General features: G+C 43.6%; 1 protein-coding gene across 2 annotated transcripts in view; it reads left to right on the forward strand.

The window, feature by feature from the left end:
- Positions 1-14,871, forward strand: part of ARHGAP8 (Rho GTPase activating protein 8) — an 877,216-nt gene extending 862,345 nt beyond the window's left edge. Inside the window, exon 13 of one of the 2 annotated variants that reach the window (XM_086952738.1) lies at positions 13,530-14,871. In XM_086952738.1, coding sequence (XP_086808864.1) covers positions 13,530-13,727 — 198 coding nt within the window. In that variant the 3' untranslated portion in view covers positions 13,728-14,871. The remainder of the gene's footprint in view (positions 1-13,529) is intronic. The other variant, XM_086952739.1, reaches the window with a different exon arrangement.
- Positions 14,872-15,212: the final 341 nt, after the last annotated feature.

Here is a 15,212-nt window from a genome sequence, read left to right on the forward strand (position 1 = left end):
CGAGAATAGGAGCTCTGGGGTTATGATACTTGAAGTTTGGTACAGCTTCCTATACCTACTTCTGGGAAAATATGTGATACCTACTTCTGGGAAAATGTGTGAGTAGAAGAACAATGTAAAAGTATCTTCGGACAGAGATGTAAATCTCCGCCTGCACGTCTAATGATATTTCTTTATGAATTGGTATTAACATCTTAGAAGAGCACCATCGAATTTGTTCTTCAAACTTTCGTTATTATGTTTTTTTTTCCTGAAAAGTACTGCATTTTAGATTTTCTATTCCATATCTTCTACTGAATATTGAGTAAAGTGCAATATTATCAAATTGCCCTGGGAACGCAACAAGAGTTTGCATCAATTTTTAGTGTATCCAGAGCACTTTGTCATTGCTGGAGATACATCAGACTTTTTTGCCTGCCATTCTTTAATATCCTTACTATGGCACAAGCACTAACCTAATGTAAACTGGGCTCTCTTGAATTTGTGTCAGAATATGGCCCCATGTTGGCAAGAGAATAACTTTGCCCGTGTGATTATTTCATGATTGGCACAAGGCACAAGTTAATGGAGCACCACTCCGTAAGTGGCCAGAGGAAAATAAAGGCTAATTTAGACAGGTGTCAACATGCAAAAGACGTTACGTTCACTCGAGGAGATCGATTGTTAGAAGATGGAAGTCTGATGGCTCCTTTCGATGCAGAACCGTTTTGTTTTGTGACCAGCAAATGACACATGATGACTCCCCAACATTGTGGGAAGTCCATTACGCAAGACTCCTCGATACCCAACATGTGGATCATCATTCGTCAGGCACTGATCTCAATATAGAGACTGGGTCTGAAAGGACAATTGAAGACCCCCGACAGCTGCTGTTTTTACATCACCAATGCCGGTCATGTACACTTCAATTGCCTGTCCTCAGTTTCCGAAGACATGGTCGGGACATGTGATCAAAGCATCACGAAGACTCATTGAGGAGTATATAGTTGTGAAAATGTTACATTTTTATTTAAGAGAGGGGGAGATGTCTTGTGTGAGTTTTGTGATGAAGGAACCTTTTTGACTCCTGAATGACCCCGTAGAACTGGGACATAAGCATTAGAACATAGTGAAATGAATGCAGGTTTAGAATGTTGGGTTCGAGGTTACGTATAAGAATAAACTAAGCTCCGTGTGTGGCGTAGTTATGGGCGAGTTCCCAGGCTGGGGAACACACTACAAATAGGACGTAGTCTGTGATTGGATCCACCATCGCAGGATTCTCTGTGACTCTATAAAGGGTCGGGCAGGCCACCAGGAAAAAGCACACTTGCTAACTCATTGAATTGGAGTTGTGCTGCCGGCATCACTGTTTTATCAGAAATCAGGTGCATTGCACTTGCTACACTTTGCAATACAATGATGTGTTAATCAGTTCGAGTCTCCTATTTGAATTTTCTCCTGTTTCAATTTGAACAAGTACAATTATGTTAAATAGCCTATCCAGTATAATAGTTAAAGCTAATTAAAATGTTTTCTGCTCCAAGCAATATAGACATATTTCTGCATGGATTTAATTTGAATGAAACACAGATTCTTACTTCTATCGAATGTATTATCGGCTGAACTATCTAAGAAGGATTCCCCATTCATGGAGCTATATCTCCTACAGACAAGACAATTTCACATTGATTCCTTTGTAGTCACATTTAATAAGGAGAATATTTGCTGGGATTGTGTATGAAATTATGGCTGGTGCAAAGCACTGTACTCGATTTGATCTGCTGGATTGATGGAAACAAGTGTTACATTACATTGAACCCCTTCTTTTAAAAGTAAGCATACTTGATTTATCGGCGTTCCCATCATTATGTCTGTTTTTTTTCTGGTCATTTTCTAAGAAGCACACGTGTGTGCGCCGATTCTTATTTTGCACAATTGAAGAGGGCAGATGGGAGGCGTGTCTATGGTGATTTAATGCGCTGCTCCTTCAAAATGAAATGAAATATTGAGAATTTCCGTTTCCTGTCAGGTTGTTTCCAAAATCAGCAATAAGTCCTATTGATATACAGAGTTGTAGGTTGTTGAAAGTGCAGATGGCGAAGTAGAATTTAAAAGCAGAAAATAAATGTCCTCGATTAGCCTACCAATTTACCAAACACGGTCCCCCTGTACTCTGACTGTTCACAGTCTGAATACTATCGTTGTCAAGTTTGTTCTTAGCCTTTTTGTGTTTCACATTAGGTAAGCAGATAATCTATATACAAATTGAACACACTATCAGCGTTTGGTGTTTGCTCATCTTATGTGACCAAGGGAGATAATTACCTCACACTTATGAAGCCCACATCATATCTTTGAGAGCAGTGGACAGGGGATTGCAGTTAGGTGGATATCAAAAGCACATCTGGATCACTTTGTCCAGCTAGCCTCCCCATACGCCTGCCTCTAGAACATTTAACGCTCAGCCTCGTCTCAAATCCTTTTGTACTTCAACGTGGATTACTGCTGCCCGCTCTGTTCTATGCATTTTTACGTCTGGCTGGAGACAGCTGTAGTTGTTCCGCAGAGCATACACAATGCATTCATAAAGAGAGGGACAACAGGTTAGCCCCCTGGACAACAGATTAGCCTCCCCAGCCATTGAGTGTTACAAATGTTATCCACATGTTGATTGGCCACATTCATTGGTCACTGGTTGATTGTCACTGTCATTGATGATATGTTGCGGTACAAAAGGGGGTGGTGATGGACGGAGCATCTGAATCAATCAAACACTCACACCCAGTCAAAAGATCTGGGTTTAATCTATCACCGTTCTTTAGCCCACTCTGCCACCCCAGTTCAGACATGGCTATATGCAAATCAGTCTGACCCTGTGCCTCATGGGAACAGTCCAGCCCTATGATGATGATGATATGTTGAGTATTAACTGTGCAACGGAATATGGCCTTTTGTTTGAAGCTGTGGTAGCAGGCTGGCCAGAATTTCCCAGGATAGTCCGTACTTTTAGACTGAAAGCCACTGTTGATTATTTTAACAAACATCGTATGTCCCGTAATTATGGAAAGTTATCTCTTCAATGAAGCGATATTATTCTGAGGTAACTCTGACTCAACCTGCCGTGGCTTCAGTGGCACCCTTCAGCACAGACTGCCACTAGGCGGGTGTGCAGATATGCAGCTAATTCTGTCTATGCCTCCTGAAATGTATGGTACTGGACGCTGTTGTTGAGCAGTGGGTGGAAAAGCTCCACCCCCACCAGGAAGTTGTGGAGCCATAATGTTCTGGTGGGTTACCGAGCTGTGCATCTGCCAAGCCAGTGCTTAATTTGTAAATAAGAGAATGCTAGAGTCCAAGGTTTTGCTCATTGCTGCCCCATGCCATTAGGAACACTCCCTATTAAACATCACACTTTTATAAATGTGACAGTTTGGACAATTCCAGGACACCCAAAGCAGTAAAAATGGCATGTATGCCCTTGAATTATTTTTAAATATGTATTTCAGTTGTTAAACGAATGTGCTCCTTTCAAAAGCAGATGGAGAGCAAATAGGAGCCCACAGAGCCATGCATTGAGCCCCCTTTCTACCTAATCAGACCACATGGTGCCTACATGTAAGTCTCAGTAATTGCTCATTTAGGGCTAGCTTGGCAATGCAGCTGTCTTCACAACATATTAGTGACAATTATCTAAATCTACATTGAGTGGATTTCGGATCCACTCAGAGAGTATATATATTCTTTCACTTTATCTTATATGCTATTTGATGTATTATTCCACCTTCTAGGAACTACTTCCATTGGAATGGATGAGGAGCTATCATACATCCCAAAAGTACCTTCGTAAATCATGCTGATTATCAGATTCATTCCTTTATTTTCAATATACATTCTGTGCAGATAAGAAATCCTTTTTCGCTACTTTTTTTCAGCATTGGAAAAACGCATGATGCAGGCCTTATTGTGATAAACAACCTTTGTTCATGAAATGCATGGAAACAACATTTTTGAATGCCATTGTTTACATTCATTGGTGCATTAGGACTAGGTCTATCGACTTTGCCAGTGCTTGTTTCACTTAGTACTTTCAGGTATTGTAAGTCTGTCACAAGCCCTTTAAAGAGATTGTACCTTTGCTATATATCAAATTGAGGAAGATTTTTGAGAAACAGATGTGGAATAAAACCTTCTGGTGAAAGACTGATTTTCTTAACCGCTTCCGCGCTACCACGTTTTCCCGCGGTGCGCTGGATTTTCAAAAATCGCGGGTTACGTGACAAAGCCAGCTCGTCCTGCGCGTAGCGCAGGTAACGCCCATGACGAGCTGGCTTTGTCATCCGCGCGGAAGTGGTTAAGAAAATGGAATGCGACTAAGGAATACTATTAGAAAAGTGATGTTTTTGATTCAGAACATCTTATAAACCTTTCTTAGAAGACATGCTTCACTGTGGTTTTTAATGGTGTTATTTACAAATGAAGCAAACACAACGAGATGATGTATGGAGTGCTGAAACCTTTCAGAAACTCGCCTCCAGTCACAGATCTGGGTTTAATCCATCATCGTTCTTTAGCTCACTTCGCCACCCCAGCATATGCAAATCAGTCTTGACCCTGTGCCTCATGGGAACAGTCCAGCCCGAACTACCAAGCCATATCTTCCCTGTACCAGAAACCAGCATCCTGGGACTGGTTTCGGGCTAACAGCCCTCATCAGCCAGGCTAGCTTGAATCCAGTGTCAAAGTGAGCAAGGGACTCACGTCTGGGCATATCCTGCCAAATTATGGCGAACAAAGCAAACACAAGGAGATGATGGACGGAGTGCTGAAGCCTTTCAGACACTCACCCAAAGTCACAGATCTGGGTTGAATTCCTCTTCGTTCTTTAGCTCACTTCACCACCCCAGTTCAGACAAAGCTATATGCAAATCAGTCTTGACCCTGTGCCTTACGGGAACAGTCCAGCCCAAACTGCCAAGCCATTTCTTCCATGGACTGGAAACAAGCCTCCTGGGACCGGTTTCGGGCTACAGCCCTCATCAGCCAGGCTAGCTTACATCCAGTTGCAAAGTGAGCAAGGGACCCAAGTCTGGGTATAACCAGCCAACTTAGTTCGAACAAAGCAAACACAAGGAGATGATGGATGGAGTGCTTAAACATTTCAAACACTCACCCCATTTTAAGGAAGCATTAAGGTGGTGGCTAAGATGTATGTTCATGGTGGCTTTACTTTTTGAGTATACAGGTCCAGTTTATTCCATAGCTTGTGTGGGTCTTGCGGATTCAAGTTACTATTGAGCAATAAGTTATCTGCACTTCTTGGGAGGCAAACTCATGACCACCATGTATGGTGGGATACATTTTGAAATTATTTCCAGTCACATAGAATATGTTTGTTTTATTTCGTTAATAGAAGGTCTAACAGACTCATGTCTTGGGAGTTCAGTTTCGGAGCAGATGCATTAGACCATGGACCCAAGGTCAGATTTGTGGAAGTCGAGAGGTATCCCCATGTCAAAGACGTCGTTTATAATGTTTTTCATCACCAATCTTGCTTTTGTTTATAACCTCAACCGTGATGTCCACAGAGCTATCGGTACACCTTTGCTCTGTAATTCTCCTTATCATCACTATCATTTCCTTATTTTCTTTATTCAGTGTATCCTGTGCTGCTAGTAAGTAGTGACCAAAGGACGACCACCCATCCCCCTTTCTTTCTAAATATATCTGAGGCACAATCGACCCAGTCTTTTCCAAATACCTTATCCTTTATATAAAAAGAATGACTTCATTGAAGTCTGAGATTTTTGTGGGTAGGGAGTCTATTTTATTAATACATTTTTATGAAGAGATTTGTACAAGTTTTTGCTGAAACCCCTGATTTATGATTGCCAAGTAGCACCGAACAGCAGGATCTAACCGGCGTAGTGAGTGAGTATATTTACCCAGAACACACTAAACTGTGCCACTAACGGGCGGCCATTTTGTCGAGTTAGCGGTCTAGACACCGCTGCCACGAGGATGCTAGCAGGAGTCAACCTGACATTTACCAGGACAGTCTTGGCTCGCGCATTTATCTTCGGGGCCACGTGCAGCCATATTATGCTGGCCTCAGGTGTAGCTTTGGTGATGTGAGAACGGCACAGCCGATCTCCTTGACAAAGAGCATTTCTCCAAAATAAACGTATATCTGTAACTAATGTCTTGACTAAATTATCGCTTTCCGAATGTGACTACAAGCACCCCTCCCATGCAGAGCTCATGGGGCCAAATTTATTCATAAATAAAGTATGCTCAACAGACACGTAACGTATTTCCTTACAAACTCACTATCTATGAAAATTAGACAATTTATTTTCACTACCATGATGATAAACTCATTATTTATGCAAGAAGCAGTCGTTTCACTGCTAGCCGGGTATACCAATGTTCATATATATGGAGCAACTACCATATATAGACGATTATGTCATAGAGTGTGTGATTTATGTTTCATGTCCTGTATTGTCTTGTATGTTTTTCCATAAGGGTAGCACAACACTAACATTTTATTGACGTAGACTAGACATGCATAAGTACAAAATATATCACTTTGGTTCCACAAATTTGTGATGTGTTTACAAAATATAACTTCATTGACAAGTTAACCTTTTTGTAATATCTTATCTGTCCAGATCATATTGAAGAAACATACCTATTCGGTATTATATTTGCATTATAATTTCCTTTTTTCACCTTAATATTAATTAAGAAGACCATCCGGTTTCGTTAGGAGTGGTACAATGGATCAATTAGTCTAGTCCTGATAAAAAGCCGTAGGGGTAAGGCCTGAAACATGTAGACCGGGAGACACGCATTCACTACAGCGTGTTTCTCCCACGCCCCCCTTTTTAACAATACCAGCTACAGGATTCAATAAAGTGTAGGTTCCATGTGGCCAGGTATTTTTTAATTTCACAAGTTCCTCTGACCCTTCCACTCTCACATCCATTTATAGCTCACAGCTTCCAAAGTGCTCCCACATCTCCGTCGGTCACAGCACCCCCCATCCCGCAGCGGGGTGGAAGAACCCGAGGGTGAAGCATGCCACCAAGGGACTTTTTGCTGTGTGAGTGTAATTTTAAGAAAAGTTATAGTTTTCCTAAATGTTAACAAGATTTCTGGAAGGTTAGTTTGTTGATATACAAGTGGACTTTTCTTTGCTTATTTATGTAAGTCCACTGTGAACCTCTTTCTCCCCCCTTTGATTAATTTGCTATATACATATATACCCCCCACCCCGCACTGAGGCGGGGGCAGCTCCTGGGAGATTATGGAGCTCCGTCGAAGAGCCAGGTCTTGAGGTACTTCAAGAACTTGGGGAGTGATAGAGCCTGTTGGAGGTGGAGAGGGAGGGATTTCCATGCCTTGGCAGCGAGGAGGGAGAAGGAGTGTCATTCTGACCTGGTCTTCTTTGTGTGTGGTTCCATTGCAAGGGAGAGCTGGGCCGAGCGTAGGGATCTTTGGGGTGTGTGGAACGTGAGCCGTGGTTCGTGTAGGTGGGTCGGTGTTGTGGAGGGCTCTATGGGTGAGGGTGAGCAGCTTGAAGATGATTCCCCTTTTCAATGGGCAGTCAGTGTAGAGTTTGTAGGCGTTGGCTGATGTGGCAGTGGCGCAGTAGGTTTAGGACTAGTCTGGCGGTGGCGTTCTGGACGTTCTGTAGTTTGTGGGTGCGGTTCTTATTGACCTAAAGCGTAGAGTGCGCTGCCCTAGTCTAGTCAGCTGCTGATTAGGGCGTGGGTGACGGTTTTCCTGTGTTCGAGGGAATCGAGTTGAAGGTCTTTCGGAGTAGTTGGAGGGTGTGGTAGCAGGAATAGGTGAAGGCTTTGATCTGGCGGTCCATATTGAGTTTGGATTCTTGGATGATTCCGAGGTTGCGTACTTGGTCAGTGTGGGAGGGGGTCCCCGAGGGCAGGGGGCCACCAGGGGTTGTTTCAGGCGTCCGGGTGGGGTCCACAATGAGCACCTCCATTTTGTCCGTGTTGAGTTGTAGGCAGATGATCTTCATCCATCTGGCGACTACTTCCATACCGTCTTGAAAGGTATGCTCAGAGAGGATGGGTTCATTGGACAGGGAGAGGATGAGTTGGGTGTCTGTGTACATACGATGTTGAGTCTGTGTGCTCTGACGATGGATGCGAGCGGGTCCGTGTTGACGTTGAACAGGGTTGGTTGATGGAGTAACCTTGGGGGACTCTGCAGGTGGTCGGAGTGGGTTCCGAGAGGAAAGGAGGGAGTCTGACACTGCCTTTTGCCTGAGAGGAAAGAGCGGATCCAGCCGGGAGCCTTGTTCCGGTTTCCGGTGTTGTGGAGTCTGCGGGCTAGGGTGTGATGAAAAACTGTATCGAAGGCCGGGGAGAGGTATAGGAGGATGATGACCACATTCTCTCTCTGTCGAAGAGGGACCGGATGCCGTCTGTCGCAGGGAGAAGGGCGGTTTCGGTGCTATGGTTCTTCCTGAAGCCTGATTGGGAGGAGTCGAGGATGTTGTTTTCTTCTATGAGGGTGGCAGTTTGAGGGCTTTCTTCAAGACTTTCAACAGGAACAGGAGTAACGAGATCAGTCTAATGATTTTGAGGTCAGTGGCGTTCACCAAGGGTTTTTTCAGGAGAGGGTTGATTTTGGGGTGTTTCAAGTCATCTGGGATGGAGGTAGTCTCAAAGGAGCGGGTGATGATTTGTTGAAGCAGGGGGGGCAATGATGTCTTCGGCTCTATGGTAGATGTGGTGGGGCCTGGGGTCCGTGAGGCCGCGGAGTGCGTGGTCTTCATAATCTTTAGGGTGTCTTAGACACTGAGGGCGGTCCAGCTGTCCAGTGTCAACTGCATGGGGCTGGGAGCAGTGGGAGAGGGTTCCTCATGGAGGTTTTTGTCATCGAAGTTGTCATAAATGGTCTTGACTTTGTGGTGGGAGAAGGTGCTGAGCTGTTTGCAGAGGTCTTGGGAGGGTGGGATGTCAGTAGTCTCGCTGCTGGGTTGGGCGAACTCTTTGATGATGCCGAAGAGTTCTTTGCGGTTATGTGCGTGAGTGGAGATTCTATCCTGGAGTGCTTAATTCCTTGAGTGTCTGATGAGTTTGTGGTGGGGTTTGTGGCTGTTTTGAAGTTGTGAAGGTTGGCTGGGTATTTAGAGTTCCTCCATAGCTTTTCAAGTCGTCTGCAGGTGTGCCTAGATTTATTATTTTTACTACACACATGCCTTTACATGCATGCCTGTACCACAGAAATGTTAGTATTTTACAGGTAAGTATAGACACATTATACATAGATATGCATAAAAAAACAGGGTTTATACTTGCCTGTAAAATACTTAAATTTCCGTGAATAATGCATTCATGGTAAAGGCATATTCGTGGTGAAACAATTTCATTGTAAAGACTTTCGTTGCTAAGACTAATTTGTTGTTAAGACATTGTTGTAAAGGAATGTTGTGGTTCCGGCGATCACTGTTCCCTCATACAGCTACGTGGTAAATGAACAAAAACCTACCTGCGTGGTGAAGACATCCTTGTAAAGGCTGTTTCCTGTAAGTGTGTTTGCACAATGACAATGAGGGTGTCCTGGGGCATTCCAAGGCGTATTTAGCCTTGGAAGTTGTGAATGCCCACACACCGGAACGTTACTAGACATTCACAATATACAATAATTCCCAGTTGCAGTCTTTCAAGGATCATATATTTATTTCAGCCGAGTACTGATGTAAACACCCTTTCCAGGGTGAGAAAGGAAATGGAAACCCCAGATTAGGCAGGAGTGTAGTGGAAGGGATTTCTCCACAGTTAAATGTTTTCCCCTTGGAGATAAATTGTGGATTTGCACCTGGAAATTTAGTCTTATTATGTAGAGTTTTACCAAGGAAATCACATGGTTTTCTAAGAAATATGTATGGAAAGTTGCATTAGATACAGCTTTTCATGCGGATTCCTTTAGAGATTTGGAATTCCAAAAAGTAATAACAAACTACACTGAGATGTAGATTTGGAAATCCATGTGTAGTTTTCCTACTTTTATTGTGAAAATGCTACATAATGATGACTCTGGTTTTACCCATTTGAAAAGACACCATCCATTTGTGCTGGTTATTTGTTAGATGGTATAATGGTGGTTCTGGATACTACAACTGTTCCTAGGAGCACTAGTGAATGAAATGTGTAGGAAATGTGTTGACAAATATGACTCCTTATGGAGCTATGACAAATATATGGTGTACGTAGAGATAAATTATGTTCATTTGTTATAAGAAAATAATGTCCTGTTTTTAAAGAATGCTGTTGCAATACATTTATTTGTAATATATGGATATTTTCTGCACAATCTTAGAGCATTTATCAGATATATAGAGGCGGGAGAGGCAGCAGTACAGGATTAATGCTACAGGTTTGCAAACAAGAGATTAAACCATAAATAAGAAATTTGTCTGTCACAATTTTTACATTTAGTTAAGCGGGCAGATGCAGCAGTCGTGGGATCTGAGGGCCTTGTGGAAATCACAGTTTCCCCCAACCAATGATCAGAAACGTCACAGCCTAGTGGTTGACCTTTTTTGTGCCAGTCTTAATGCCTCTTCCATAGTCTCGAGAAGAGGAGGTGAATGGTGGCATAGTGAGCAATTCAGGTATTTCATGTGGTAGTGCTTCCTCTCATAGGTAAAGTCAGGGAAGCAGATGGCTCTCCAACCTGGCTACAGCTTTGGGAGGGGAGGCGATCTTATGTCACAGTTGCATGTAATAACTCATTATACACGAATACACAATGCACACGCTCTGGCATCATAGAGGTAGATGCCATGATTGGGAGTTTATGCCCTCCAACACAACTGTTGTTTTTAAAGTAGCATTTACCAGGGGCCGCTCCTCCATTATGGCGGAGGAGCATCGCCACACTGCCATCAAAGGCAAAAGTTAAAAATAAAATATTAATAAAACAATTTTATTATCATTTTATTTTTCACAGAGCCAACTGAGTCATAGTGTGTGGCAATCCTGAGCTTCAGGGAGTAGTGACGGGCACTGCTAAGTGTGCATGTCGGTTTGGCCGGCCATCTTCGGGCTGCCAAACCGACATGTGCACTTAGCATTTCTCCAACCCTAGCTGTGTTGCACACTGGAGAACAGAACCAGGCTCCTTGTCTGAGCGGCAAATTAGGCCTCTCAGACCAATCCCAGCGCTTCTTTCGTGCTGGGTAATAGAATTCCCAGTATGAGAGCAGCATCGAGATTGGCATCTGGGAGCCTGTGCAGTGTGCACCAGCCGTGAGAGTTGGGGATCAGAAAAGGAGCAAGGCGGTAGCCGCAGCGGCAGGTAAGTTCTATTTCATCATTTTTATTTTGTTCTTCTGGTTTTTTTTATTTTTGTATTTCCCATGCACTGCCTCACCACTTTGCATTGCGATCAGCTGCCACTGGCAATTAATATCTAATTGGGAACTGTAGTTATCCTGTTTTTAATCTGGAAACTCTTTATGCACTGATCCGTGAAGTGCTAATATCCAGCCAACCATTTAAGTAAAAACAAGTGTTTGGAAAGCCAGTGCATGTAAACAGTAACATTCATAAATGCTCTTTTAAAAACTACCCCGTTGGCTTTGTCAGTGCTAGAAAACCGAATTGTTTTTTGTACAGAATGCAGACGAATTATGTGATACACACTTAATAGCCAGTAGTGTTAGTCGAGAGAGTGATGATCCTCTGGATAAAGCCAAAGTTCACTCTATGCATAGTTTAAAGAATTGATAACAATATGTCTATCAGACAGCTGTGCTGTCGAGCCAGACTTAATAAAGAAAGAATTGGCAAAGCCAGTAGGTCTGGCTTTAATGCACCAAACGATGTAAACATTGGCATTCACATTTGCATGCACAAATGCTATTTATCATATGAAATCCGCGTTTCCAATGTTGAGAAAAATGTAGCAAAAGGAAATGGTGTTCCTTATAGACTGTATATAGGAGATAAGTAGACAAATGTGGCAAATATCATGGACATTAAATTTACTTTTAGGATCAATCAATCAATCAATGACACTTATAGAGCGCGCTACATACCCGTAGGGTCTCAAGGCGCTGGGGGAGGGAGGGTGCCGCTACTGCTCGAACAGCCAGGTCTTCAGCTTCTTCCTGAAGGAGAGGTGGTCTTGGGTCAGGCGCAGGTCGGTCGGGAGGGAGTTCCAGGTCTTGGCGGCCAGGTAGGAGAAGGACCTTCCTCCTGTAGTCGCTCTTCGGATGCGGGGGACGGCGGCGAGGGCGTGGTTGGCTGATCGGAGGTGGCGTTTGGGAGCGTAGAAGTTGATCCGGCTGTTGAGGTAGCTCGGGCCTTGGTCGTGTAGGGCTTTGTGTGCGTGGGTGAGGAGGCGGAAGGTGATTCTTTTGTTGACGGGGAGCCAGTGAAGGTCTCTCAGATGTCCGGAGATGTGGCTGGTTCGTGGGATGTCGAGGATGAGTCTGGCTGAGGCGTTCTGGATCCGCTGGAGTCTCTTCTGGAGCTTGGCGGTGGTACCGGCGTAGAGGGCGTTGCCGTAGTCCAGTCGGCTAGTGACGAGGGCCTGGGTGACGGTCTTCCTGGTCTCGGTGGGGATCCACCAAAAGATCTTCCGTAGCATGCGTAGGATGTTGAAGCAAGCCGAGGAGACGTTGTTGACTTGCCTGGTCATGGAGAGGGAGGAGTCCAGGATGAAGCCCAGGTTGCGTGCATGGTCTGTCGGTTTGGGTGCGGTGCCCAGGGCGGGAGGCCACCAGGAGTCGTCCCAGGCGGAGGGTGAAGAGCCCAGGATGAGGACCTCCGTCTTGTCAGAGTTCAGTTTCAGGCGGCTGGTCGTCATCCACTCGGCTACCTCTTTCATCCCTTCGTGCAGGTTGGCTCTGGCGGCGGCGGGGTCGTTGGTCAGGGAGAGGATCAGCTGGGTGTCGTCGGCGTAGGAGATTATGCTGAGGTTGTGTTGGCGTGCGATGGCCGCGAGGGGGCTCATGTAGACGTTGAAGAGGGTGGGGCTCAGCGAGGATCCTTGAGGGACGCCGCAGATGACTTCGGAGGCCTCTGACTTGTACGGTGGTAGGCGGACTCTCTGTGTTCTTCCGTCGAGGGATGTTAAGTAGTCCCTCATGCATTCCAATGCAACCACTTTCTGGGAGGCGGAATGATGCACCAAAAGCCAATAGTATGAGGTTAGAGCCAATCCCACTCTGTATAGTTTAACAAATTGGTAACGGTAGATCTGGTTGACAGTTATTTTTAAAAGCCAGACCTAAAAATGGCAGCATTCAGGATTTTGGATTTTAGCTACTTAAACGAGTTTGCCTTTGCAGTTCTATTTTTAATATGTCCTTAATATTTGTTTTGCATGGACTTGTCAATTAAAGTGTGAGATGTTTGAGCTCTTTCTTATGTAAATATTACTGCAGCTACAGTTGATTTAATAATTTGCCTAAAGAATTGTGTATATTGAGCTGTTTTCTCCTTAAATGTTAATCTATATTTTTCGGTTATGATAACTTAGATGTTTTCTATGCTCTGTTTTAGGTGCACAAAGAGAGCCTCTCAAACAAAATGACCTCTTTCAACCTGGGCTGTGTTTTTGGGTTGAATCTAATCTGGCCAGCAGAAGGAACTCTTTCGCTGGCTGCACTGGTTCCTGTGAATATGTTTGCAGAACTGCTAATAGAGTTCTACGAAAATATCTTCAGCTCCAGATCAGTAGCAGGCGAGACTTTACCGTAAGCTCCAAAACCAGAGAATCAGTCAATGGAAAACTAGTTTGTATTCATCGGGTTGAAAATTGCCTATGCTTGATGCAAACACGAATCATGTGCCATCAATAAACAATGCTGGACTCCTTGTGTAATTCTTACTGTTCCCAAGCCTTCAAAATGTTCGTAAGCACAATTCTGGGATTTGTTTTCTTAGAAGCTCAATGCGCACTCAGATTAGCTATCAAACTAGAACAAGCATTGGCAAAGCACAAAGGTTTGTCTTTGGCTGCCGAGTTACTGGCTTTAACAATGCTTGTTTTGTTTGCTATACTTTATTATAAGTTCACCATTTCAACATGGCTGATGAATTTATAAGCAAAGTGGATGTGCATTTTGAAATGTAAGTTTAACAAAAAAGGTATTTGCGGGTGGCCGATCGAGCACTTCCGTTAGGATATATGAACGAATATGCAAGAATGTTTTGTTAATCAGCAATGCCTTTTCATGCATCCACACGCATGCCCACAGAAGGATGCCAATCGATGAGTGGTTTTCAAAGTCCATATGAAGGTGGCCAGTGCAAACATTGCCCGTGGGGTACCTCACACTTCAAGCGGCAGCAAAGGCATGGAGTATCTGACCCTCACAAAACTTAATAACCTAAAAAGTGATTTGTTGTACAGAAAGCAAATGAAATTATAGGAGACCTTGGCACTGAAATTGATTGTTTTGGGTAACTGCACCTGTGCACTGCACATGAGAATACAGCCACTCAAGCTAGCCGATGGATGAAAAGGGCTGATCCATTGCCCCATGCTGTATGCTTTGATAGGCTGAAGCAAAATGTAAATGACACTGCAATAGACCAATGATGAAGAGGGCCGACTGAAAGCCCTTCTATGTAAATATGAATATGTGTGTTTTTTTTTATTATTTAGAATGAAAGATGTCTGCTCACAGCAGAGGTAAAAAAAAAAGCTTGAGGATTAGACCTTCAAACTAAATGGAAGAACTGTGTCAAATTAACTGTATTCGATCTTTCGGAAGACGACAGCATGTTCCATTGCTCAAAGTTTGGAGAAAGAATTTGAGATGTGATGTTTTTCAAGGTTTTTACAGATATTGTATGCTATATTTAAAATGTCAAAATAAAATTTACATTCAGTCTGTACAGAAGGAATACTGTAATATGTTACGGAGGCGTTGATGTCTGTGTCATATTATTAAGTAAATGTGATATATTTTTAGGAGAGGAGTATGTCATCTTTGTTGGAGTAAAATCTGTCAGGCGGTGCGCATGCAGGATCTGTGTAGGAATATTTTGGGCCCGAAATATATTATGTTCTTGGAATTTGGAGCTCACAGCCCCTCACTGGATGAAAGAGCTACTTCAAATCTAATTCGACCCGTTTTGTACGAATTATAGGTGTCCTAGAAAGCTTTAGTTATTCAGATCCTGTTTGTGGGTGAAAGGCACTTTCCACTGAACTGATTACATTTGAGTAATGTGTGT

The sequence above is a fragment of the Lissotriton vulgaris genome, chromosome 1_2, assembly GCF_964263255.1.
Source record: "Lissotriton vulgaris chromosome 1_2, aLisVul1.2, whole genome shotgun sequence".
Lineage (NCBI taxonomy): Eukaryota > Metazoa > Chordata > Amphibia > Caudata > Salamandridae > Lissotriton > Lissotriton vulgaris.